Source organism: Bubalus kerabau, chromosome 1 (genome assembly GCF_029407905.1).
Source record: "Bubalus kerabau isolate K-KA32 ecotype Philippines breed swamp buffalo chromosome 1, PCC_UOA_SB_1v2, whole genome shotgun sequence".
NCBI lineage: Eukaryota > Metazoa > Chordata > Mammalia > Artiodactyla > Bovidae > Bubalus > Bubalus kerabau.
The window spans coordinates 28,288,962-28,316,111 of record NC_073624.1 but is presented as its reverse complement, the minus strand read 5'-3'; the positions used below and the strand labels follow the sequence as shown (position 1 = coordinate 28,316,111).

General features: G+C 39.4%; 1 protein-coding gene across 1 annotated transcript in view; it reads left to right on the top strand.

The window, feature by feature from the left end:
• Nucleotides 1–19,369: 19,369 nt before the first annotated feature.
• Nucleotides 19,370–27,150, top strand: part of SLC15A5 (solute carrier family 15 member 5) — a 96,000-nt gene continuing 88,219 nt past the window's right edge. Inside the window, 3 exon segments of the mRNA XM_055566154.1 lie at nt 19,370–19,730; nt 22,265–22,435; nt 22,438–22,486. Coding sequence (XP_055422129.1) covers nt 19,370–19,730; nt 22,265–22,435; nt 22,438–22,486 — 581 coding nt within the window.

The following is a 27,150-nucleotide window of genomic DNA, read 5'->3' as shown; positions in this document are numbered from 1 at the left end:
AGACCAAAGGGTCACAAAGAGTTGGTTAGGACTGAGTGACTAAGCACTTCTGCCTCTTTGGTGAGTTACTCAGTTTTCTTGAGTCTTTCTCAGGTATTGTTGCTGTTTGTAGTTGTCTAGTCGCTAAGTCATGTCCATTAGCAACTCTTTGGACTGCCAGGCTCCTCTATCCATGGGATTTTTTAAACAAGAATACTGGAGTGGTTTGCCATTTCCTTCTCCAGGAGATCTCCCCAACCCACAGATCAAACCTGTGTCTCCAGTTTGGCAAGAAGATTCTTTACCACTGAGCCACCTGGGAAGTTCCTCTTAGGTATAAATGTTATTAAACTTTTGACAGATTTTCTCCTATTAATCTGTCTTATGTCAATTTAATTCTTAGACCAATTAGAAGAACTGAGAAGGGTGGAGGAAATTTTCTTCCTCCCTCATACCATAATCTAATAAAAAGGATGCATTTAATGGAGAAACTGACATCACGTCTCATAGCAAATCCTGCCAGTAGTGGAATGCTTTGGGAAAACTTGTTGGAAACCAGTCCCTAGGGTAGTTAGACAATGTGGCTTTGCCTCCTCCTACTAAGTCATTCGCAGTCTCAGCTTTTCACTAAAATGCTACTGATTGCAAGTGACTTCCAAATCCAAACAAGCATTTTAGGTCTATTTAATAGATCAATACAGTAATTCGCTCCTGGGCCCCTGACATCATTTGTTTAGACCTGAAGTCTATGTAGTCAGATTGAGATGTATACATTAGCATGGGCAGGAAATTACACAAATAACTTGCACTGAAAGATGTTAAACCAATTTAGATTGTGTGAAGGAGGCAGTATTTAACTCATTTCCAAGTGACTGGGATTAAATGGGTCATTATAAAGGCAATGCCTTCAACTAGCATCACAGAAGAAAATAAACCTTTCGGCCAAAAGGATACACTCCATCAGGTATAGATGCTTCGGAATTCCACTGAGCAAAGGCTAGAAAGAAAACAGTCAAGAAAACCTAATATAAGTGAAAGAGGTTTTTTCCCTTCTTTTTTTCCCCTTCTTTTTTTTTTTTTTTAATCACTTCTATTTGACAGTGAAAGAATCTCCCAAGGGAAATAGCAGAAAACCTGTTGCTTGATTCACTTAAACTCAGTGGACAAAACACCAGAGGGGAGCAATTTTGCCTTAACTCCCCAGAGGATCAGAGTCTATGTGGAACTAATAATAATTTTCCATCTCTAATTTTGACAACACGAAAACCAGAGTTACGTGCTTATTTGATCCAGTGTTGGGTTGGATTCCAGCAGCAACATTTCATACCAACTGAAGTCTGTTAATTATAAGTGCTGGGACACCAGCCAAAAGACCATTACAATAGTCTGAAGGGAATAAAATAAAAAGTTTTAACATGGATCCTTCCATCAGGAACAGAGAATTGGCAGTGGAAGGAAAATTTCATTACAGTTGAGGTGTGACTCATTTGTCAGGTGTCGAAGGAAAAGAGGGTTCTCCATAAGAGAAACAAGAGATACCTTGAAAAAAGAGTTTAAAGGAAGTCCTTTGCTGACCAATAAATGACTTGAGTGTAAACATCAATTCAGTGCTGGTAACAGTGAAGCCATATAAGCATTCATTCATTCACTTATTCACTCTTTCAACAAGCAGCTGTTTCATCACCAAGTACTTTGCTGGATGCTGTCAATCTGAAAAGGAATAAGACTTCATCCATATCTGCTAGATGGAAGGACAAAATGGGGAAAAGAGATAAAAATAGATAATGGTAATGTGATATCTTAAAGCACAGTGTTGGAGCAGCACAGAGACAGGACATGTCACCTTCCATGGACTGAAACGTGGGTACAGCTTCTGAGAGGACAGGAAATTTTACATAAATCTTGAAATACGAATGAAACTTAGCCAACTGGAGAGGATAGTATTCATGAAAGAGGACACAGCATGGGCCAAAATAAATTAAGGCCAGAGTCGTGGTGGGAAATATTGATGGGTTTCCCAGGTGGTACTAGTGGTAAAGAACTTGCCTGCCTATGCAAGAGACTTGAGAGAGGTTCAAGGGTTCGATCCCCAAATCGGGAAGATTCCCCTGGAGGAGGGCATGGCAACCCACTCCAATATTCTTGCCTGGAGAATCCCATGGACAGAGGAGCCGGGTGGGCTACAGTCCATGGGGCTGCAGAGTCAGACATGACCGAAGCAACTGAGCATACACACATGGGTAGTTTGATGTTGATGAAGCAGAAAGAGTTGCTGAAGAATGAAAAACAGAGGTCAGAGGATGGTGAGCACAACGTCTTCCCAAGGAGCGAGTGCTTTATTCGGGAGAGTGACACAGTAAATTGAGGATTATGGCAGCTGGATAGAGAAGGAATTGTAATATCACTAAAGTGGAGAGAGTCTTTTACAATAATTATGGCAAGGGGTTAGGAGGGAACACCAAATAAGGAGACAAGCTGAAAAGTATCTGAAAATAAAACAAGTGCAGTCGTGTGATTGGATGTAAGGCTAGGAAAGAGGAGACAAATCTCCAAAAACTCAGAAGCTTAAAGGAGAAGGAGGGATAATGGAAGGTAACAAGACTTAGCCATCAGTCAGGGCATAGGCTGAAAGAAACCATTATAAAGTCTTGTAGGGACTCATCCTGAGTACCTGAGTGATTCTGTAAACAGTGCCATTTTTCTGGGCTAATATCCTCATTTCTACTTAAGATATTGGTTTAATGTCATTTAAACACATCCAGATCTATTATAGGCTTTCCTGGTAGCTCAGCTGGTAAAGAATCCACACCAGTATTCTTGGGCTTTCCTGGTGGCTCAAACGGTAAAGAATCTGCCTGCAGTGTGGGAGACTTAAGTTCGATCCCTGGGTTGGGAAGATCCCTTGGAGAAGGAAATGGCAACACACTCCACTATTCTTGCCTGGAGAATCCCATGGACAGAGGAGCCTGGTGGGTCACAATCCATGGGGGCACAAAGAGTTGAACATGACTGAGTGACTAAGCACAGCACCAGGTCTGTTATATTTGGCTTTTGGTTTGGGATTTTTTTTCCCATCAGATACATATATCTATATACAACATGTAAAAGCACCCACACACATTTTGGTAGACTGAATTTGAATCTGAATCTGCTTGTACCCTTGCCTTCTTTCAAAAAAAGATGCCAAGTTAGTTCTAGAATGTTCTTTCAGGCTCACCATTGCCTCCTCTTTATTTTCTATCAGTGTCTCTCTCTAACGGACTGAAACATAGCTGAAAGTTACTATCCAGTCTTATCATCCAGCAGTACAATTCTGATATGAATATTTTCATTACTTAAATCTCAATTTCCCATTCAAATGATCAGGATATAAAGCATTACCTTTCCTGCCATTTGCAATCTCTGAGTCATGCAGCATTTACCTGTAAGTATGAGTGAGAAAAGAGAAGGAAATGGCAACCCACTCCAGTATTCTTGCCTGGAGAATCCCGTGGACAGAGGAGCCTTGGTGGGCTGCTTTCCATGGGGTCATACAGAGTCGGACCCAACTGGAGTGACTTAGCATGCATGCATACATTGGAGAAGGAAATGGCAACCCACTCCAGTATTCTTGCCTGGAGAATCCCAGGGACAGAACAGCCTGGTGGGCTGCCATCTATGGGGTCACACAGAGTCAGACACGAATGAAGTGAGTTAGCAGCAGCAGCAGCAGCAGTGAGAAAAATGATAAAAATCAAAACACCAATTTGATAGGTGGGACATCAGCATGGCCTTTCTATTCTAATTTTTACTAATCTGCCTTGACATATAAATTTTCTTCATTCATTTAATGAGTATTTATTGAGCACTGCTTTGAGGCCTTTGGATGTTTCTGTGGGGATGGGGTGGGGGGGGTGGTGACTGTGAAAAGTCCTGCTGCTGTAACAATTCTTCTATAGGGAAACATTCAACTAAGTGTGTGTATGTACATGTGTGTGTGTGGTGTATATGAAGATGGATGGATACATACATACATATACACATAAATTAACAACTTGGACAGAGTAAAGGGTACTAGAGGAGGAGCTTTTTGGGATGTGGGACTTGCAGTGTTAAAACAAGGAATGTTCCAGGCAAAGCAGGACGAGCTGGTTCCCAGAGTGTAGAGTGTGTGCTAGTCGTGTCCAACTCTTTGAGACCCCATGGACTGTAGCCCGCCAGCCAGGCTCCTCTGCCCATGGGATTCTCCAGGCAAGAATACTGGAGTGGGTTGCCATGTCCTCCTCCAGGGGATCTTCCCGACTCAGGGATCCAACCTGCTGCATCTTCTGCATTAGCAGGCAGACTCTGCCACTGAGCCACCAGGGAAGCAACTCCAGTGGGGAGTCAGTGAGCAATTTTAAAGAGGAAGCTCCGTGTAGGCCTAATTGAGAAAATGGTAACTGAGCAAAGTCTTGATGGAGGTGAAGAAGATGGATATGTGGTTATCTGGGAGAAAATCCTTCTATTTAGACAGAGGAAGGGGCTGAGGAAAAGGCTCTTCCATGAAGACATGTTTGGTGTACATGGACATAGTAAAAATATGTATTCCAGACAGCAAAATTTTAAAAGTGAAGTTTAATTCCAGCAAACAGTACTCAAATGCAGTATCTTCTATTTCTTAACACTCTGATAGTGGACCTCTCCAAACTCTCTAGGAAAATATTTCACACTATTGGAGATATAAACAAAGTAGTTTTAAATAGCTAGTGAATAAATAAACTTTATTTGTGCTGAATCAACAAGCCAGAAGAACTTGAACCCCCAATTCATTATAGCTGTACTTTAATATCCTTACAGTCATTTAGTGTTTGTCAATATAAATAAACCCAACATGAAAATAATCAACATAATAATTTTCCTTCTGCATATTTCAGCTTTGCCTTAATAATAAAATGTAGTTGTGGGAATCCTCAAACATTCAATAAATATCTGGTTGTTGTCATTGTTTAGTTGCTAAGTCGTGTCTGACTCTTTGCGACCCCATGGACTGCGGTGCGCCAGGCTTCCCCATCCTCCACTATCTCCCGAAGTTTGCTCAACTTCATATCCATTGAGTTGGTGATGCTATCCAACCATCTCATCCTCTGCCGCTCCCTTCTCCTTTTGGTATGGCCGTAATAATCCCAGATTTAATCCATACCAAGACTCAATCCGCATTTCACAGGAAAAATAGGAATTTGCATGTTCTCCTTATTTTCATTCTTATTGACAGTATCTGAATAATCACACTCAAGAACATTTTTGCTCAGAAGTACTTTAAATGGATTCATTAGAACTACTGTTTCAGTAAACCATGCAGTTGCATCCAATTTCATCTTCATTTTGCATGTTGTGGGCAGAATTTACTTGTTCAGGCAGAGTGAACCCTTCAAATAAAACTGAATTTACAGAGAGAGCCCAAATCCTTCCCCCCAGGTCATTTTCTACTCAAGGATACATTTTGGCCTAACACCACATCACAACAGAAGTCCCTTTCTTTTCATTTTTTTACCACATCCTAAGCAATTTCTCCAAGGACTTCCTCAGAGTTATCTGCAGATGGGAAAGGCAATTCACAATGCAATAAAATTTATAGCTCATAAAATTATGAATAAGCCAAACGTTAAAAAAGAAAAGTTAAACTAGGTTTAAAATGATTTTTATAATATCAACCACATGAATTGACACAGAGTATGAATTGCAAATGTAAGGGAAGGCAACAGCTAAATGTTCTGTGCTCTCTGGGTGTTAAATGAAGACCATCAGCACCGCACAAAGAGATTCAGGAAATAGTTGCTGATTTCTCTTAGTAGAGATGGCTAGAGTAAGGCACCAAGTAGATTTTTTTTTTAAAAAAAGCAGATTAACTGGGTATGGCTATAAGTAAAATCCCAAAAAAAAAGGAATCTGAAAATTAAAAGATAAAATGAAATGAGTCAATCCAAATAACCAGTGTGGTTTTTTTTTTTTTTAATGGTGTTGTTAAAAAGAGTAAAAATGCAGGCAAATAAAGACTGAAACAATCTTTATTCCTCTGAGTGGTAGATGTTCTTTTAAAAAGAAATATTGAAATACTTTCCAATATTTAGAATAATCTCAATTTTCCATTTTACTTACCTACTTACCATAGATACCTTTGGAGAAAATGACATCAGGATCTAGGAGGATGAGTGAAAAAAACAAATATTATCAAGTCTAATCCAGAATTGTCAAGTCCTCACAGGACTGAGTCCTTGGTGGTCTTCTCATCTTGCTATACACCCCTTATGAACTAATCTATTTTATTGGCTCTAATGATTATCTATACATTGATGAATCCCAGGTCAACTTCATTATGGCTCACATTCTTATGTCCCAGGTCCAAATTTCTGTATTTGAATATCCTTACGTTTCTTGGGAACTTCAATCATACACCTAAATTCAAGCTAAATGAGCTTTTTCTTCTGTATCTTCCACTCCAGTTAAATGTCATTCATTCACCCAAATGTGTATGGGGGCCCGGGTGGGGCAGGGATGCAGTTGACTTCCATAATCTCTCTGGGACCAGTATCCTTGACCCATTCCATACAATGAGTACAGTTAGGCATCAATGTATGCTCAGTTATGTCTGACTCTGCAACCCCATGGACTGTAGTCCTCTGGGCTCCTCCACTCTCCACGGGATTTTTCAGGCAAGAATACTGGAGAGGGTTGCCATTTCCTCCTCCAGGGTGTCTTTTTGCCCCAGGGACTGAATGCGTGTCTCCTGCATTGCAAGGCAGATTCTTTACCTGCTGAGTCACTGGGGAAGCCCATAGGCATAAATACCTAAGACTTCTTTATTCCCTTTATCTCTTCCAGTCCATTTCCAGTATTATTTTTTCTCAGGTTCATTCTGGGCCTTTTGCTTAGTTTGTTCTGTATCACTGGAGACTGACCTCTGAAAACTGTTTCTGAAGCTCTCTTACCAATTGGATTCTATGTCAGTTTGATCAATAGATGGGGGGTGTGCACAAGTGGAAACTTGGAGGCCTGGAGAAGGGGGACCGTCAGGAACACGCAGTCACATAGGGACCCAAATATTCTATGTTTACCAGGCTGCAGGATTTTGTTCATAGTGTTGCCCTAAATAGAATTCACTTTCTCACCTTTTCCATAAGGCAAATTCCCATTTTCTTCATGGTCAGTTCAAATATTATCTGATGGTCTCCTCAACTCAGGGGAATTAATCCCACCCTTTCATACAGGCATCTTACATAAGAATCCAGGAACATGCTCTGAGCGCTTTGAAAACATGTTCAGTGCATTTAGTGTGCCAATGAAATTGGCCCCTCATCAAAGATAGCAATGTGTATGTGTGTGCTCAGTTGCTCAGTCACGTCTGACTCTTTGAGACCCCATGGACTGTAGCCCTCCAGATTCCTTTGTCCATGGAATTTTCCAGGCTAGAACACTGGGGTTGGTTGCCATTTCCTCTTTCAGGGGATGTTCCTGACCAAGGGATTGAAACTGCATCTCCTGCACTGGCAGGTGGATTCTTTACCACTGAAGCACCTGAGAAGCCCAAAGATATTAATATTTTATTTATTATTAAATTATTTAAATACATTTTATTTGACTATTCAGTTCTTCTAAAATCTACTGGGCAATCCCACCCCGGCCACCACTCCCTTTTCCATCCTTCATTCCCACATACACAACTCTTTTTCTGACTTAAATATTGAAATCCCCGACCAGGCCTTGTTTTGCCTCTCCCCACCCTCTTCGAATGGCTTCAACCACTCCTATGGTACTCTTGCCTGGAAAATGCCATGGATGGAGGAGCCTGGTGGGCTGCAGTCCATGGGGTCGCTAAGAGTCAGACACAACTGAGCGACTTCACTTTCACTTTTCACTTCCATGCATTGGAGAAGGAAATGGCAACCCACTCCAGTGTTCTTGCCTGGAGAATCCCAGGGATGGGGGAGCCTGGTGGGCTGCCGTTTATGGGGTCACACAGAGTCAGACACGACTGAAGCGACACAGCAGCAGCAGCAGCATGGTTCTATTGAGCATCAGTAAGCAGGTGACTCAATTTGTATTTCTGATCCAGGTTGTATCCTCAACTTCAGATATGGATATTCTGGACATCTATTTCAGTATGTTCCTCAGGCTTCTCAAAAGCAATATATCAAAATTGAGTCCATGATGTTCCTCATCCCCACATACACTCCTACTTCAAAACCCTCCCACGCAACTGTGTCTCAGCAAATAGTGCTATGAAATCTCTCCAGTCAGAAACCTGGGAGTCAAGATTGATTTCCCCTTCCCTATCATCTATATTTAAATCAGTCAGAAATTTTCATCATGTTTTCCTCCTTCATGACTCACTAACCCCTGCCTTCTACCCTCATTAAAACACCCACAAATAGGCTGTGATCACTTATCTCCCAGGTTACATTTTCGCTAGCTGGTTTCTATGGCCTCCTAGCCATTCTTCCCATTGATGCTGGAAGGATACTCCTTCTGCCTGTTTAGAATATAGTTCTGACTCCATCAATCCACAATTAGAAAATTTCATGGCTTTCTCATGAGTTCAGCATAAAACCTAGCATGAAACAAGACCCTCCACAATCTTGCCCCATCTTGCTTGTCTCTCACCACTCCTTCTCTTCATACTGTGCTCTAGAATTATCAAAATGAGGTTTCCCAGGTGGCAGAAGTGGTAAAGAACCCGCCTGCCAATGCAGGAGACTTAAGAGATGTGGGTTCGATTCCAGATCTGGAAGATCCCCTGGATGAGGGCATGGCAACCCACTCCAGTATTCTTATCTGGAGAATGCCATGGACAGAGGAGCCTGGGAGGCTACAGTCCATGGGGTTGCAAAGAGTCAGACACAACTGAGCACACACATACACACACACACATAGCACACACTTTGGGCAGAGCACTGTGAAAACTTAAAAGGTATGATTTTTGTTCTCTCGGAATTTTTACAATCTAAACATATAGGTAGATATATATGTAAAGTTAATATCAGAGTCTATCACATGGACAAGATAGGCAGGATCTTACCAGCCTTATAAAACAGCTCACCACTGCCCCTGGATTCTGTGGGTTCAGAAATAACATTGTTCCCATTTGTATATGTAGCTTCACAATACAACTTTCTAAAATCCATGTCAAGAGCTCGGAAATGAGTCAGAAAAAGACATCTAACTCTATGAGATAACTCGCTCTAATTTCCTCATTAGTGAAAACGACATCATCATAAAGAATATCTGCCAACAATCTGATATAAAAATGTACATGCATCATGAAAAATAATTGCTGTTCAATTACTACTGAATTATAAAGCCGTCATACAGGTGCAATAACACAAGAGCTTTGAAAGTATGAAAAACTGCTTAGCTTAGGTAATTACATGTGTTTGAATAAAGTCCCGAGAATAAAATTTGCAGAGTTTGAAGAAACAATGAAATCAGTATCAAAGTGCTATTTATAACTATATATTTTTAAATTTTCTGTTTTTTCTCCTGCATAAATTTTGAAAGGACCGGGACGATTTTCTAACTCTGGGGTCCAGGGAGTGAGAGAGAGATGAGGAGCTCTTCCTTTGCTTTTTACCTTCTCACCTCTCAAATTGGATCCACAGGGACAGTACTACAAAGATAGAAATCTAGCTATAACCATGGTAATTGCATCTTTTAAAATAGTTAAATCTTACTTATGCCCTGTTCAGAGTTTACATATATGAAAAGTAAAATTTATAGGAAGCCAACTCTATTACTACTGTGAAAAGGATATATTTCTTATAAATTTCCAGGATCTTTAGCAAGGGAAATTAGGATCTAAAACTAGAAAGGGCTTTAAATATCATGTAATCCAGGGCATTAGTCACCATGAAAGGAAACCGAGGTCCTGAGAAGTTAAGTTTATTGTACAAATGTGTGTAGATAACAGGAGAACTGAGTCTAAAAGCATTTCTACAATGTTATGAACTTGATTAACTATAAACTTTATTGGTCTGGGTCAATTTCTAGTTTTCAAGGTACTCAACCTTCAGAGCTCTAAAACAGATTATTTTACCCAACTACAATGCTATAGAAATAAAATTGGATTGGCAAAAAAGTGGCATGAATTTTATCACAGGACAAGCTTTCAATTAGTTAAGTAAGCTTAGACAAATCACTTCACCTCTCAGCCCCTTCAGTTGTAAAACATTGCAAAACAAGGTGATGGTGGTGGTTTAGCAACTAAGTCGTGTCTGACACTTGCTTCCCCATGGACTATAACCCACCAGGCTCTTCTGTCCACTGGGCACAAATACCCTCTTGCAGATTTAAGACTGTATAATTTTGATGTTAGGTGCCAGTCTATCTAAAATTATAAATTTTAAAAACCAGATGCCACCAGTCTTACTCCTGTATCTATATTTCCAATCCTTCTTCCCCCTATGGTAAGATGCTTTCCTTAAGCAAGGCATCATTCTTTCAAAACATGTCTATTAACGACCAAACCCGTACTCTAAGCAAATGATTAGATTAAAACTGGGGGTTGGGACTTCCCTGGCAGTTCAGTGGTTAAGACTCGGCACTTCCAATATAGGAGGCATAGATTCAATCTCAGGTTGAGAAACTGAGATTCCACATGACTTGCGGCGTGGCCAAAGAAAATTTGTTTTTAATGTTTTTTAAGTGGGGGCCTTAACATTCATCAACATTTTAAGTTTTCAAGTCAGTACCATAGAGAGTAGTAATTTCCTCCTACAGATCTTCTCTAAAATTGGCAAAACCCAAATCTGAGGTGAATGACAAGAAATTAGTTTTACCTTCATACTGATTAACATAGTACATGATTCAACTGCTTCCTTTTTTCTTTTAGTGAAGATATAATCTACTATTAAAAATAACAAATTGTTTAGTAGACTTGGCAAAATTTTAAAAATAGTGACTCAAAAAATTAGAATTTTAAAACAGATTATATCTTGTGATGAATTTTGAAACAACTAAAACAAATCCATTTTCTTTCTTGAATAAAAATGTTAACTTTTTCTTAAGGTTATCATCCTGGCATATGCTTAGCAGAGGCTATAGTCTCCTATAGTCTTCTCTAGGTGCTTTTCAAAGATATGACATGGTGCTCCATAAATTCCCATGAAATATACGTATTATTCAGTAGAGGGGATTAAACAGCAATGTTCTGAAATACTTTTTCTTTGGAATATTTAACATCATTACAAAATGTCACTGGGGTTATGTTTCACTTCCACTCAAAGCAGGAAGTAACTCTTCCCACATATACACAAAGGGAACTCCATTTCCCTGTTTCATCATTGATTGGATATTCTGCAGGTGCCCCAATATGTCAAATGGTAGAGATAGTTTGACTCCAGCTCTGTTCCTTAGTGGGCTTCCCTGATAGCTCAGTTGGTAAAGAATTTGCCTGGTTCAATTCCTGGCTCAGGAAGATCCGCTGGAGAAGGGATAGGATACCCACTCCAGTATTCTTGAGCTTCCCTTGTGGCTCAGCTGGTAAAGAATCCACCTGCAATGCGGGAGACCTGGGTCCCATCCCTGGGTTGGGAAGATCCCCTGAAGAAGGGAAAAGCTACCCACACCAGTATTCTGGCCTAGAGAATTCCATGGACTGTATAGTCCATGGGGCTGCAAAGAGTTGGACATGACTGAGCTACTTTCAATTTCACTTAACTTTTTTCTGTTCCTTAGTGTTGAACAGTACGGCTATCCACAGCAATGTCTGCATTGTAATGTACTCATCATCCTTGACACTCTTACTTCATCATGCTGCTGCTGCTGCTGTTAAGTTGCTTCAGTCGTGTCCGACTCTGTGTGACCCCATAGATGGCAGCCCCCAGATTCCCCCTTCCCTGGGATTCTCCAGACAAGAACACGGGCAGGACACATATCCAATTAGTACTAAAGACTTTACCTTTAATTTTCTAGCAAATCCTAGCATTTCTTTTTTTCATTCATTTTTGCCTAGATTACTATGCTAGTATTCTAGGTAGTGGTTAGTAAAAGAGGTAGTTAGGAATTATTGAGTTTTGTCAATACCTCTTAACTGGGGTCCATACTTCTGATCGTGAGTGGAAGAAAAATGATTTGGTATGAAAGATTTTAGCTTTCTGTATCCTGCTTTATTGTAGAAATTTGTTCTACTCAATGGGTTCAACATATAAAAGAGGGATGACTTCAGGACCCTGTCCAAATTCAATATTATAAAGCCATTTATGATCTAGATTTTTTCTTATCCCTTAGCTTCCTGACTCTTTTCTCCCCGACCTTGGAGCTCCCCAATCTAAGCCTTTTGAATCCTTAAAAAACTAAAAACAGAGCTATCCTATGATCCAGCAATCCCATTCCTGGGCATATACCTTGAGAAAACCATAATTCAAAAAGATACATGCACCCCAATGTTCATTGCAGCACTGTTTACAATAGCCAAGACATGGAAGCAATCTAAATGTCTATCAATGGATGAATGGATAAAGAAGATGTGGTATATATATACAACGGAATATTCCTCAGTCATAAAATAAGAATGAAATAATGCCATTTGCCGTGACAAAGATGGACCTAGAGATTGTCATACTGAGTGAGGTAAGTCAGACAGGGAAAGATAAATATCATATATCACATATGGAATCTAAAAAAATAGTACAAATAAACTTATTTACAAAACAAAAATAGAGTCACAGATGTAGAAAGCAAACTTATGGTTACCAAGGGGAAAAAGGGGGAGGGGACTCTTTTCTACTCTCAGCCACTAGACACAAACTGAAATAATATTCCAGGCATTGTTCTAGGAAAAGGCATATAAAGATAAATATGAAACTGCCTCTATTCTCAACACATGGCCAGTGAAGAAAATGGGGAGATTGTGATTGACATATACAAACTACTATTAATATATATAAAATAGGTAACTAACAAGAACCTACTGTATAGCACAAGGAACTCTACTCAATACTTTGTAATGACCTGTATGGGAAAAGAATCCAAAGAAGAGTGGAGATATATATATATATATATATATACACACACACACACACACAACTGATTCACTTTGCTGCACAGCAAAAAGTAACACAACCTTGTAAAAATTAATTTTAAAAAAAGTAAAGTGATCTATATTGTGGAGAGTATGTCCTCTGTTAGGAACAAGCCTCATCTTATACATTTCCCAAGGGTGAATTGTATCCTTCTAAGGACAGTTAGGACTTCCCTGGTGGCTCATCTGGTAAAGCGTCTGTCTACAATGTGGGAGACCCGGCTTTGAGCCCTGGGTTGGGAACATCCCCCGGAGAAGGAAATGGCAATCCACTCCAGTACTATTGCCTGGAAAATCCCATGGACAGAGGAACCTGGTAGGCTACAGTCTATGTAGTCGCAAAGAGTCAGACATAACTGAGCGACTTCACTTTCACTTTCAAGGGATTTCAAGGACTTCCCAGACGGTGCTAGTGGTAAAGAATCCACCTGCAATGCAGGAGACATAGAAGACACGGGTTGGATCCCTGAATAGGGACGATCCCCTGGAGGAGGAAATGGCAATCCATTCCAGTATTCTTGCCTGAAGAATCCCATGGACAGAGGAGCCTGGCAGGCTACAGTACAGAGTCATAAAGAGTTGGACCCAACTCAAGCGACTGAGCATGCACGCAGGGGATTCAAGCATAGGTATCACTTCCATGGAAATATTTCTGTGGACTTTATTTTTATTGGAGTATAATTGCTTTACAATGTTGTTAGTTTCTGCTGTACAGCAAAGTGAATCAACCATATGCATACATATCTTGCCCCCCTGCTCCCTGATAGCTAGCACTGCTATAAGCTCTACTGCACTCTCTTCTTCCTCCACCACAGCACATAACTCTCTGGAGTGTAGTTCTTGCTTAATTGTTGATATTCCTCACTCTATGGTTACCCCTACCCAGCCAAGTTTGCTGTTTTGTCATCATGGGCTCCCCAGGGCCTGGTAGCTACCCGGTGCTCAGTAAATATTGCTAGTGGTCAGATAGGGTTCATTAGGTGCATAACAATGCCTTTGTTTCCTTCAAAACGTCCTAAGAATATCTCATCTTAAACTGTTTTTTCATTTATTCACTCAGGAAATCAACTAGTCATGTATTCATATATAGACATCAAGTGGATTCTACCCAATTACTAGAGTCAAGATCTGGTAGCAGATTTTAAAAAACAAATAAATAAGCAGCACTTCTTGTAGAACTCTGCATGAGTAAATGTTATTTCTGTCAGGTATGTCACGCTCACTCTTAGCCACTAGACACAAAGTGAAATAACATTCCATGCACTGTTCTAGGCAGTGAGGTATAAAGATAAACATGAAACTGCCCCTATTCTCAACACACGGTCGGTGAAGAAAATGCAGACTAATTAAAAACTATTTTTTAAGAAAGATGTACACAGTGTTCTAAGAACACAGAGAAAACTATCTTTGAGAATCAAAGGAGTATTTGTTATTGAAGCATAGTTGATTCATAATGCTGTATCAGTTTCTGATGTACAGCAAAGTGATTCAGTTATACCTTTCCATATTCTTTTCTATTATGATTTATTATAGGATATTAAATATAGTTTCTTGTGCTATGCAGTAGGACCTTGTTGTTTATCTATTTTATACATAGTAATTTGTATCTGCTAATCTCAAACACCTAATTTATCCCTCTCTCTTTGCCCTTTGACAACCATAAATTGTTTTTTATGTCTATTAATTTGTTTCTATCTTGTAAATAAGTTCATTTGTATCGTATTTTAGATTCCACATGTGAGAGATATCATATGGTATTTGTCTTTCTCTTTCTGACTTACTTCACTTAGTATGATAATCTCTGGTTACATTCATGTTGCTGCAAATGGCATTATTTTTGTTTTTTATGGCCAAGTAGTATTTCACTGTGTGTGTGCATATATGTATTATATATATATATATATATATATATATATATATATATATATCAGAGAAGGCAATGGCAACCCACTCCAGTACTCTTGCCTGGAAAATCCCATGGACAGAGGAGCCTGGTAGGCTGCAGTCCATGGGGTCACAAAGAGTCGGACACTATTGATCAAATTCACTTTGACTTTTCACTTTCATGCATTGGAGAAGGAAATGGCAACCCACTTCAGTGTTCTTGCCTGGAGAATCCCAGGGATGGCAGAGCCTGGTGGGCTGCCGTCTGTGGGGTCCCACAGAGTTGGACACGACTGAAGCAACTTAGTTATATATATATGTGGCTTCCCAGGTGGCACTATTGATAAACAACTGGCTTGCCAATTCAGGAGATACAAGAGATTGGGTCCCATTCCTGGGTCAGGAAGATCCCTTGGAGGAGGGCATGGCAACCCACTCCAGTATTCTTGCCTGGAGATTCCCCTGGACAGAGGAGCCTGGTGGGCCATAGTCCATAGAGTCTCAAAGAGTCGGACATGACAGAAGAAACTTAGCACCCATGCATGCATATATATATATCACAGCTTTATTTATTCGTCTGTCAATGAACATTTAATTTGCTTCCATGTCTTGGTTACTGTAAATAGTACTTCTATAAACATTGGGGGTACATGTGTCTTTTTGAATTATGGTTTTCCCAGGGTATACATCCAGTAGTAGGATCAGTGAGTCATATGATAGGTTTATTCTTAGTTTTTTAAAGGCAATTTTGTACTGTCCTCCATAGTGGTTGTACCAATTTACATTCCCACCATTCCCTTAAAAATGCTTATTCTAACACAACATTGTAAAGCAATTATCTTTCAATTAAAAAAAAATTTTTAATGCTTAGAGAGGACTTATGAAAAATTATTCCATAAGTACATATCAAATTTGAAATGATTACACCAACATACTGTAAAATCATTTTGAAAGACAATACAGTTTTCTCAGAATTTATAATCAACTTTGGGATATTTTATAGAAATGCTTTTTAAATTATTAAAAATTTAAAATTGTTAAAAATATTCTCCTTAAAAGTAGGGCTTACATTTCTGGTACATTTCCAATGAAACCCTTGTGGAATCTGATACATTCAGGCTCCGGGTGCTCAGTAAAAATCATGGGTGGTCATTAGGTTATCAAATAGGCCTTTGACTAATTTCCTCTATTAGATATGATACATTAAATATGCATAATATGTATAATATATTATAAATATATAATATATATAATAAATATGCATTATAATAAATTTCCTCTACTAAATACGATAAGTAAAATTTTGCATTCCAAAAAATGATACAGGCTCTTTAATTTTAAAACATGCCTGATTTGTATTATAATTTGACATTAAATATCAAGATGTCTAAAAACTTTCCCACACTTTAACCCAGTGATGTTATTTCTGAGAACTAGCCTAAGGTTGTAATCAGGAAATGAGAACTTTTATGCACAAATATTCATTAAATTTTTGCTTATAAGGTGCCTTCTCTTTTAAATGTGGGCTCAGGGTCCAGAGTTAAAGATTGACATAACTAATCTGAGACAAATGTAACTAATCCCAAGTGGAGGAATAGTTAAGTAAGCCATGTATCTGTCTATTAATGCAACCATAAAAATTCATGTTTACAAGGAGTTCGCAATGGCATGTTAAACTGCTTATAACACTACCTACAAAAGGGGTAGAAAACATATTATACAATAATTGTATACAATTATACAACCGAAATATTTAAACCTTGCTAATAAAAACTAGCCATGAAGGGACAACATCAAAGGAAATGTTTCAAAAAGATTCACTGTTTTTTTCTTCTACTTTTAGACATTTTACAAATTGTATCTAATGTGTGTACCTATTTCTATAATGGGGGGGGGGAGAAATATCCCTTTATTAAGGGTGGCATGGAGGGGGAAGGACAGAAAACAAGCCTGAGGGTGTTGGTGTTAGGATAGGGTTGTATAAAGCCAAAGTATGCCTAAATTTCCACTTAAGGACTCAAGTGTATTCATAATGACAGTCTTCAGTATTTCTGGCCAAGTGTTATTCTCAAGTGGAGTTGAGACTTGTCCTTTAAGTTCATTCTGAGCTCAGTATTGAGAAATGCTTTCCTATTGTTTCAACTCTACTCAGCAAATACTGTTGCTTTGGGGAAGCCCAGGTGGTTCTGTGGTAAATAATCCACCTGCCAATGCAGGAGACAAGGATTCAATCCCTGGAGAAGGAATGGCAACCCGCTCCAGAGTTCTAACCTGGAGAATCCCATGGACTGAAGAGTCTGGTGGGCTACCGTCCATGGGGTCACCAAGAGTCAGACACGACTTAGTGACAGAACACACACTGCACACTCCCTGGTAACCATCCCCTGATGACAGGTTCCCACCACCTGAGTCATGTCCTTGGGCAAGAATGCACACAGGAGCCAAAGAATTCAAACACAATCATCACCAGGCCCCGGTAAGAGGTGGTACTCCCCTGCTTGTGAAATCACACTGCAGGAGTTCTTTGTCAGGTACTGGCTAAGTATTAATATATCAACCAGTGGCTGGGGACGATCTTTCCCTTCCATCTGGGGTGGAAAAAAACAAAAACAAAAACAGTATCACTGAGGGTTCTTTGTAAGCCACAGAAATCAAAGGGGGCTAATTTAAACCAAAATTAATTGTAAATTGAGTCCTGGGACTTCCTTGGTGGTCCAGTGGTTAAGACTTTGCCTTCAATGCAGAGAGTGTGGATTTAAGTCCTGGTCAGAGAGCTAAGACCCCACATGGCACTCAAAAGAATCAAAGCATGAAACAGAAGCAGTATGGTAACAAATATAATAAAGATTTGTCTTAAGAAAAGAAATTGAATCCTTTACAGAAGGAAAAACTAACCATGTCCCCCTGAAGAATGTGAACCAGAACAGTCCTAAGCTCTCCATCAGGGGCACATGGACAATCCCTATTGGGTAGTACCATCAGACTCGGCTTCCACCAGGTCTAATCTTATCAGTCCACTTATGACTAAAATTCCTTGTGGAGAAACAGCAAAACGACCATCTTAGACCTGTGCTGATCTCCCTTGGCCAGAAGAAAGCCCCACCAGGATCTCGTGGAACAGAAGGAAGTCATTCCTCAAAGGTAGGAGGACCACATATTGGGGTTTGCCCTACACAATCCCAGTGTGTACCTGTTTTTCAGGAATAACTATAAATAGCATCACTTTCGCTCACAAATATGTGTAAGTTTGGATAAGAAATTGCATGATTACTCCACACAAAGGAAAAACAGGGCATTGTTAACCAAAGCGGGAGAAGCAGTGCTGAGCTGGTGAAGATAGCCACCATTCCAATCAGACCCTTAGAGGAGGCCAACACAAAGTGTTTTGCACCCAATCTCTCAGGTCAAAGAATCACAGTCAAAAGTCTTTGTCAGTCTTCTGCTTTCGACTCCAATATGAAAATAACATTTCTGTACTCACCCCCTATGTTTTGAATTATTATGACTTTGACCCAATAATTCTACTCCCTTGTCTTCCTATGTCCTTCCGCTAAACTCCTAACTGTTAAAATGTTCTCTTTTTACTGCTGCTTTTTTAGCTTAATTTGTGCTCTCCTGCTTTCCAAAATAGAATGTTAACATCCATTCACCCAGCTGGAGGGTCAGGATGATACCAGAGTCGATATTCCCCAAAGCATGTGTAGGATAGCTGCTGTACCCCTCTTGCTGACTAATAATGAATCAAATAGCACCTTTTCATTCTGATTTCCTCTGAGAGGCTGTTCTACAAGCATGGGGTCAACTTAAAGGAACACGGTTTTTGTTTAAAAATTTCTCCTTTCATTAGTGCACTTAAATTACTTTCTTGCAAACTCTGCTTGTTACCTAAATGTACTAGCACTTTTGTTACCTAATTAGCTTTCTTATCAGAATTCCAACCAAAAATAACAAGAAATGTAATAATGATAAGGTATCCTGCCCCCTCCAAACAGATTTCCTTTCGTGCTTTATCTCTAGGTACTGTTCTGGCTTCTTTTAATTAAAGTATCAGAAATTATTAGGCTCAAATTATTTCTTGATCTAGTGCTCAAATTCTCCTGAAAAACTGCTTCTTCTGCCTCCGTATTTAAACCTTTATCAGTGTGAGGCAGATGAGTTTCCACATGTATGAAACTGGATTCATGTAATTCAATATAAATTTTGGAGGAAAAGCCTAATTTAGCCTCTAAGTAATTAGACAAACAAATCAGATTTGGCCACACTGAGCTACCATGGTTTAAATACTCATGTCTCTTCTCATGTTCTCTTGGATCATCAAAATGAACATTAACGTGTAAAAAAAGCCTTATGAAACTTTAGCATGGAGTTGTGAAATTCAAAGCAAAGATCTTATTTATTTTTTCATTAGATGGATGGGGGCAAAAATCACCAAGTTCAAACCACTAACTTAAGTAGTATTCAAAGAGGGTAGTCATGTCTGTTACAGGCTTTAAAAACACCGATGAGAGGGAACCCTTAAATCACAGCATCGAGAAGGAGAAAACCATAAGACATATTGGTTATTTGTTTTCCTCATACTCCATGAAAAAAATTCAGGTTGGAATCTGTTTACTTCTAGTAGAGCTGTGTGAGAGGTTCACTTTCTTCGAAGTCGTCTGCAATATGATTCCCTTCTGTACTGTCAAGCTTGGTTATGGCAATTATCAGGCCGCCATTTTGAACTTGTGTTTTATAGGAGCGTCAAGCCTTACCCGGGTGTTTGCAGGTTGGCTTGCTGATGTCTGCCTAGGAAGAAACAAGCTGGTCCATATTTGCTTATTTCTGCATTTTCTAGGTGAGTGTCCACTTCTGACTGGATTGTTTTACAACTTATTTTAGTGGATTTTTATTAGAATGTTTGATTTATATTATTCCCACCTTGTTTTTAGCATAAAGTGTAATAAATGAGCCTAGAATGTTGTTTCAATTTATTTTATTCTCTGTATAATTTGAGGGATACTAGTAAGTGTGTATGTATGTATGTGTGTCTCTGTGTGTTAGAAGTTGCTCTGATACCTTTATCATTGCACTGATTATATTTTATACTAATTATCTCTTCAAATGTCTGTCTTCTGTAGAATGCCCTCCTTTTCCCCCTTCTTATCACAAACCCAAATTTGTGACAAATTCTATGTGAAATGTGATGTTTATTTGCTTCACAATTAAAATGAAATGTGCTAAAAGGTGTTTTGAAGTTCATGTAGAATAACTGAGAAACATTTTCATGAAAAATGATCTTTTAATTAGTCATATAGTAATTAAGACTGCATTTGAATACATGATTTCCATGTTATGAGCTATGGTTACCTGTTAAAAAAAATGAGTGAATTTAACACTATCCTGTGCTACTTTACATAGCAAGAAAAGAAATATATCCTTAAAATTTTTGGAGCAAAGTGATTGCAAGCAATGTTGGTAAAATATCAAGTTTGTTTGATAAGGTATAGAGACCAAGTTGATGAACAGTCTAGAAATTTAGACTGTGAAGTTCAAGGTGGTCTTCTAGACACAAAGCAGTTACTGAAGATGAGATGAACACGTTTGGGAAATCTTCCAATAAACAATCACAGTGAGAGGTTAGAGAGAGAACAGAAAATCTCTGGATGCTGGTCTAGGTGATGGAGAAGTATCAATCCAGGAAAGAACATAAAACCACAAAAAAACTCATCAACTAAATAAGGGCACAAATATGATGGAAGGACAGAAATTAACTCCAAGTTCTGAGCTGAGGAACTTAGGAAGGTAGTTCATCAAAACCAACCAGTGCAGCAGAAATGCAGTTTTGGGTGACAGGGAAGATGATGAGGAAGAGATGGGTAGCAGGTACTCAGCCTGCACACATTTCTATCCGATGGCCAAGTACCATTCACCGAATCGATCCGAGTGTGATTCAAACTTGTAAACTGCTTCAGTTCTGTGAAACATAAACTAAGTCACTGCATGGCAAATATTCATTTACCATTCCACAAATGTTTCTTGTTGACTACTAGGCATTGTTCCAGGTTCTGGAATGTAACAGAGAAGAAGGCAGTCTCTTTTCTTATGAAGTTAACTTTCTCAAATGGGACACAAGAAAATCAAGAAATAGCTATTTTGTTGGGTGGTAATGCACAATGATGAAAAATAAAGCTGGGGGAGTGGACAGGACAGACTAGATAGTGACAAGGCGGCTGTTCTGTATCAGGGAGTATTTTCTGATGAAGAGGTATTTAAGCATGATTTACTCTTTTTTACTTGGTAACAGACTACATAGCAGTGTACATATACATCAATGCCAATCACCTTTGTGGATAAGATCATCTATATCATTTTTCTAGATTCCACATATATGTGTTGATATACGGTATTTGTTTCTCTCTTTCTGACTTACTTCGCCCTGTATGATAGTCTCTAGGTTCACACGTGCCTCTACAAATGACCCAACTTCCTTCCTTTTTATGGCTGAGTAATACACCATTGTATATTGTGTACCGCGTGTTCTTTATCCGTTCCTCTGTTGATGGACATCAGGAAATTTAAAAAAACAGGGGATATATGTATATGTATGTGTAGACGTAGAGCTGATTCACTTTGCTATACAGTGGAAACTAACACAATATTGTAAAGTAACTACACTCCAACAAAAAATTTAAAAAAGAAAAATATAAGCATTTCATGTTAAAAAAAAAAAAACCCCAAAAGTTTTCTTTAACAGGCTTCTGAGTTGCTTAAGATCATAGCATTTTCTGTCTCTATTGATTAGGAACAAATAATCGTTGTGAAAGATGGTTTTCTCTGAGGGGTGGGAGTGCAAACATCTTTATTATCTCACATCAGGTGTTTCTGAATTGTTTTAATTTTGTTTAAATGGACTTGATTTGTTCTCCCCCAAACCCTTCTCCCATACGGGCTGCCACATAACACTGAGCAGAGTTCCATGTGCCATACAATAGGTCCTTGTTGATTATCTGTTTTAAACATAGCAGTGTGTGTATATGTATGGCTGAGTCCCTTTGCTATTCACCTAAAACTATCAGAACATTGTTAATCGGTTATACTCCAATACAAAATAAAAAGTTCCTCCCAAATGGACATGATTTGTTTATATATTCTGAGAGGTGGTTTGAGTTTGAGGGAAAAATAAACTAGGACTCTGGATTCATTAAAAACACATATTGAGGGAAATATTTACTTTTAGGAAAATTATATTGCCTCCAGAATTGCCATGATTAATATTTTAATAAGACTATCACAAGACGAGGCTACATTCAGAAGAAAAACTTTATTTCTGGTGTGCTTTGGTGAGTCAGTGGTCTATGCATATTTATTTCTCTTTTTCTGCATCTACAGGCACTGCCTTATTATCTGTGGCTGCCTTTCCCTTGGAGGATTTCTACATAGGCACTCACCATCTGATTAACAACGTACCCAAAAAAGAGCAGACAAGGCCGTTTCATGTAGCACTGCTGGCCGTCTGCCTCGGCACAGGAGGAATCAGAGCTGTAGTCTGTCCATTGGGTGCTACAGCCTTCAGGAGTGTGGATCCCAGAAACGAACATCCCTTTTTAACTGGTAAGTAGAGCTAGCTAGGAGAGAAAACAGGCTTATAACATCCTTTTCCCTTTGTGCATTTCTCATTGTTTGCTCTCTGGGTCCATTTTGATGGCAGTCATTCAGCCTTTGCCATTGATTGGGCTGGGTGACAGTGAGATAATACCTGTGACAGTGATTAAGCCAGTAGTCCCAGGAGCCTATGTGTCAGGTATAGACCAATAACAGCTTAACGGCACCTTCTTGAAACACATTGATGAATTTGTCCTCCACATAAACAAGTGTGAGATGGTGTGTCGTATTGAATAGAAGATGGTTTGGAGCCAAACAGGCCTTGGTGGAAATCTCAGCTCTACACAATTGCCTGATCTTAGTAATGTCATTTATTCTTAGTTTAACCATTTCTGAAGGGTTATCATAATACCTCTTCTTGGATTTTCTTAGAAGTAATAATATGTATATTGCTGGTAAAGAACATGGCACATAGCAGTAATCAATAACTTGTTTTTCTTAGTTATGTCTACATTGTAATAGACTAATTTCGGCAGGGATTATAAATTCAGCAAGAAGATGAGAAGGATGGAAGAAGAATTTTACTTCTTAAATATCCATTAAAACATCAACCAACATCTCTATTTCACATTCACTCCACCCCCAGCTGCCGGGAGCCGGCATATTGTATATTGAGTGCAGCACTTTCCACAGCATCATCTTTCAGGATCTGGAATAGCTCAACTAGAATTCTATCACTGCCAGGAGCAGGAGCTCTGCCCATGGCAAAGGTCATGAGGAAGGAGGCTCGGCATACGCAAAGGCGGGATCGAGCCTCAGGAGTCCCCCACTGGAAATTCTTGAGCATCTACCCCCAAACCAGAGTCTGCCTACTTTCTGCTTTGTGCTCTCAGCAACACCTCTGACTTCACAGGGGGGCTGTCCCCCACTACCTCTCTCTGAAAAAAGAGTTAGCTTACAGCTCCAGTTAATAATTCCTGGGTGTGACAGTGTTTCAACCAACAAACTCCTTTGGAAGTCCTCTAGCCTGCCTGAATAGGTTTTTCCGGCCACATATGATTGTTCAGAGCCTCCCAACTGTGAGAGGCAGGAGATGTTCTAAACTGTCTAAACACAGATTCTTTTGAGTAGTTAAAAGATTGATTAGAAATTGTATTGGTGAACGGTTTTTCACTTATTGGGCCAATGTTTGCTGCTAAGTCTCCATACTCCTTACCTACTGTGTCCTTGGTAGTGTATTGAGTGATATAATGGGTGCATAGAAATGTAAGTAGTAGCCTCAATGTTTGTAACGTTGGACCCTTGAGTTAATTCTATTCTTGATTGAGCCCACCTCACCTTTGCCCTATAGGAATGCAGCTTTGTCCAATGCTTTTTTGGAGGCTGGTGCCTGACTTTGGAATAATCACCTTTAGAGAAAAATAAGTTTCTTAAAATGTTAACAGGCCTCCTGGCCAGAAGATGATGTAAATCACCTGAACTTTTGCATATGATAAGTTTGAAAGCCTGGCTTCGATTAGAATCAGGAACTGCTGTCCTTGCATGACTCCACCCCTTCCCCCATTATCCTCTATGCATAACTTAAGGTATAAAAACTACTTTGGAAAATAAAGTGCAGGCCTTGTTCACCGAAACTTGGTCTCCCCATGTCGCTCTCTCTCGCAAATTCTGGCTGAGTCTCCATCTGGAGCGCGAAACCCACCATGCTTGCTAATTATGCCTGGGCTTCTAAGATCCGACCGGGGAGGCCTCAGTGTCTCCTCTCCTTCGGGAGAACGGAAGGACGCCTGCGGCCTACGTAAGTGGTGCAAACTTCTTGTCTTGAAGTTTTATTGGTCTCCCGCGTAAACCAAGCTACTCAGCCTCTTTTCTCCACTGAATTTTCCTACTGAGCTATCCTTATTTCAGCCGCTTTTCTCCACTGAATTTCCTCACTGAGCTATCCTCATTCTATTACTCTTTATATCTTTGATAAATATTTAAATAAATAGGTCGCCTATGCTGTCTCTCCTTCAAATACCCTGGATCAGCCGGGGGCTGGACCCCGGCACCCAGCACCTGACAGAATTTCTAGTCCATAGAAATCAAACCACATTTCTATGAGTCTTTCTCTCCCAGTGAGTTCTTTTACAGTGTTATGTGTTTCTAAAGAACCAATTTTAATTATCAAATGCAAATTCAAGAAAAGAATGGAAATTTTGATCTTAAGAAAATGTAGTTCAACACTTAGTAGAGAACTTTGTTGTTGTTGTCATTCATCGATGGATATCAGATATATCTGAGATATGTTGTCTTTCTTCCTCTTCTCTGTGAAACGAGTTAGCAACACTTTCTAAAATATTGCCTTTTCCACCAGTGTTAGCGATAGATAAAAGCAAAGCAGAAATAGCATCAGACAAAATGTCTAAAGAGAACTCATATTTAAAGCATTAAATGAAAAAATTATAATAAATATTATTTAGGTATTATTACATGTAGCTATCTGAGACATTTCCTTTTTTCTTTCTGTCTTTCTTTCTTCCTTCCTTTTCTTTTCCCCACCCTCCTGCCATATTATATTAATATTACAAAGCACTCAGGCCTATTTTGGATTAAGTCCAGTTGAAAGAGAATTATGCTATTTTACCAAAGGTGGAAGGAACTCTTTACTTCTTACAGCAAATTCTGCCTCCTTGACCTGCCCAAAGGAGAAAGAAAAATCTTTCTTTTTTATTCTGTTCGGAGGTTTTAATCCTTAATTAGCAACATCATTTTGATTAAATAAGACTCTGGAGGATTAAGACTAGAGAGCAATCAGTTGTTCTGAAAGATAGCTCTGGAGAATTTATTGTACTGTGGTCTTAGTCATTCAGAATTGTGTTTAATCAAAGTGACATTTCTCAGCGTTGATTACAAAGGAGACATTATATAAATGAAATATTTCCTCGGGGAAACGGAGGGGACACCCAATGGGTTTGTGCTTTAGGACATTGGAAAGGGGGATGAGGAATAGGGTGAAAATGAATTTCTGGAGCCGGGCCACATTTAAGATGAACACCTTTAGATTGGGTTACTTATTATTTTCTGATTTCATTAAAATCTCCAATAAAGGGATCATGCAACATTTTTTTTTAAATTAAGGGTTCTGAGAAAGGGATATAAAGAATCAGAGTGTTATTCTTTAACATGATGAAAGACTGTAGAAATAATAAGCTCCTTGAAGGCTGAAGATGGTTGTTTTTTCTTTCTCAGTTCAAATACTAAACTATGGAAAAACTTTTATGAACAGCTGCTTGTTGCAGTTTATAGAAATGAATGTTCATTCTATTCTTGTACGTACTGCAGGGGCTGGTAGCAAGATGGATAGAACCCCTGCTGGGCAGCCAGGCAGCTGGCGGGAACCCAGCTGTGTCACTTAGGTGTCTTAGGTTTTCAGCAAGTTTCTTCACCTCTCAAAGCCCCAGGTCCCTCAACCACAGAATGTGGATGCCTTGGAGGGCTGTTGTGGAGTTTTTACGCAAAGTACCAGGGCACATTATAGGTTTTCAAATCAGGGTAGCTATGACCAATGCTATTCAATGATGAATAAGTCATCAGCTAAAGTCATTGTCCAACTTCTGGGAAAGAGGAAGGCCATTTAGGAGAAGGTCATCTTTAAAATGAGCCACCCCTTGATTTATCATCTATTTCTTCAAGTCAAAAATGCCCCTAGAAATGACAAGCCTAGTTAATATAATGAATTTCAGTAGTGGCTTTTGAAAAAGCAACATGCCACTTGAATCCATAACCACTTGAAGGTTGCATCCAGTTCCGGTTTCAGCACAGATGTCAGATGTTCATAGTTACGGGACCCTTAATGAGATGTGTCATTGCATCTCTACCACCTAACGATCATGTGAAATAGTGTAGACTGGAAGTCTCAGGCATTGAAAGCACCACTTCCGAGTGGAGCTGCCAAATGTAGGTGAGAAAACCTCTCCCAGCCAACATCACCATCTGGTACTGGATTATCCTCAAATATGTACCTCACTGAAAGAATAAAGCTAAGCTCCCTGAAATCAAGAGGCACAGTAATCTGCCAACTTCTGCTTGTGCCATCACCCAGAACTGAACCTGGCTCTTTCAGTATTTTCCAAACTCTGAGGTGTACAATTAAGAGTTACCATCCTGGAGATCATATGAGTAAATACACCTGTGCAGAATCTTTTCCGGAAGCAAACTGAATGGTGAATAATTAAGTCTGTTCATGGCCGTAATTTTAAATCCTCCCACAGTTAAACTTAAATCTTGCTCCCTCACGTCTCTACTTTGGGTTTCCCTGGTGGCTCAGATGGTAAAGAATCTGTCCACAATGCAAGAGACCTAGGTTCTATCTCTGGGTTGGGAAGATCCCCTGGAGAAGGGACTAGCAGCCCACTCCAGTATTCTTGCCTGGAGAATTCCACGGACAGAGAAGCCTGGTGAGCTACAGTTTATGAGATCGCAGTCGGACATGACTGAGCGACTAACACTCACTCATATCTTTGCTTACTTCACCTGATAATTTGCATCCCATCTGCATATCATAGTCTGTTGTGAACCAGTTACCAGAGTGAATTCTACATGCTGTAAAGGCTCAAATAGGATATTGGTAAATTTCTTGTAGAAGTCTAGAGACTGAATTATTCCATCCCTGAAGTTTTGATTATCTGGTA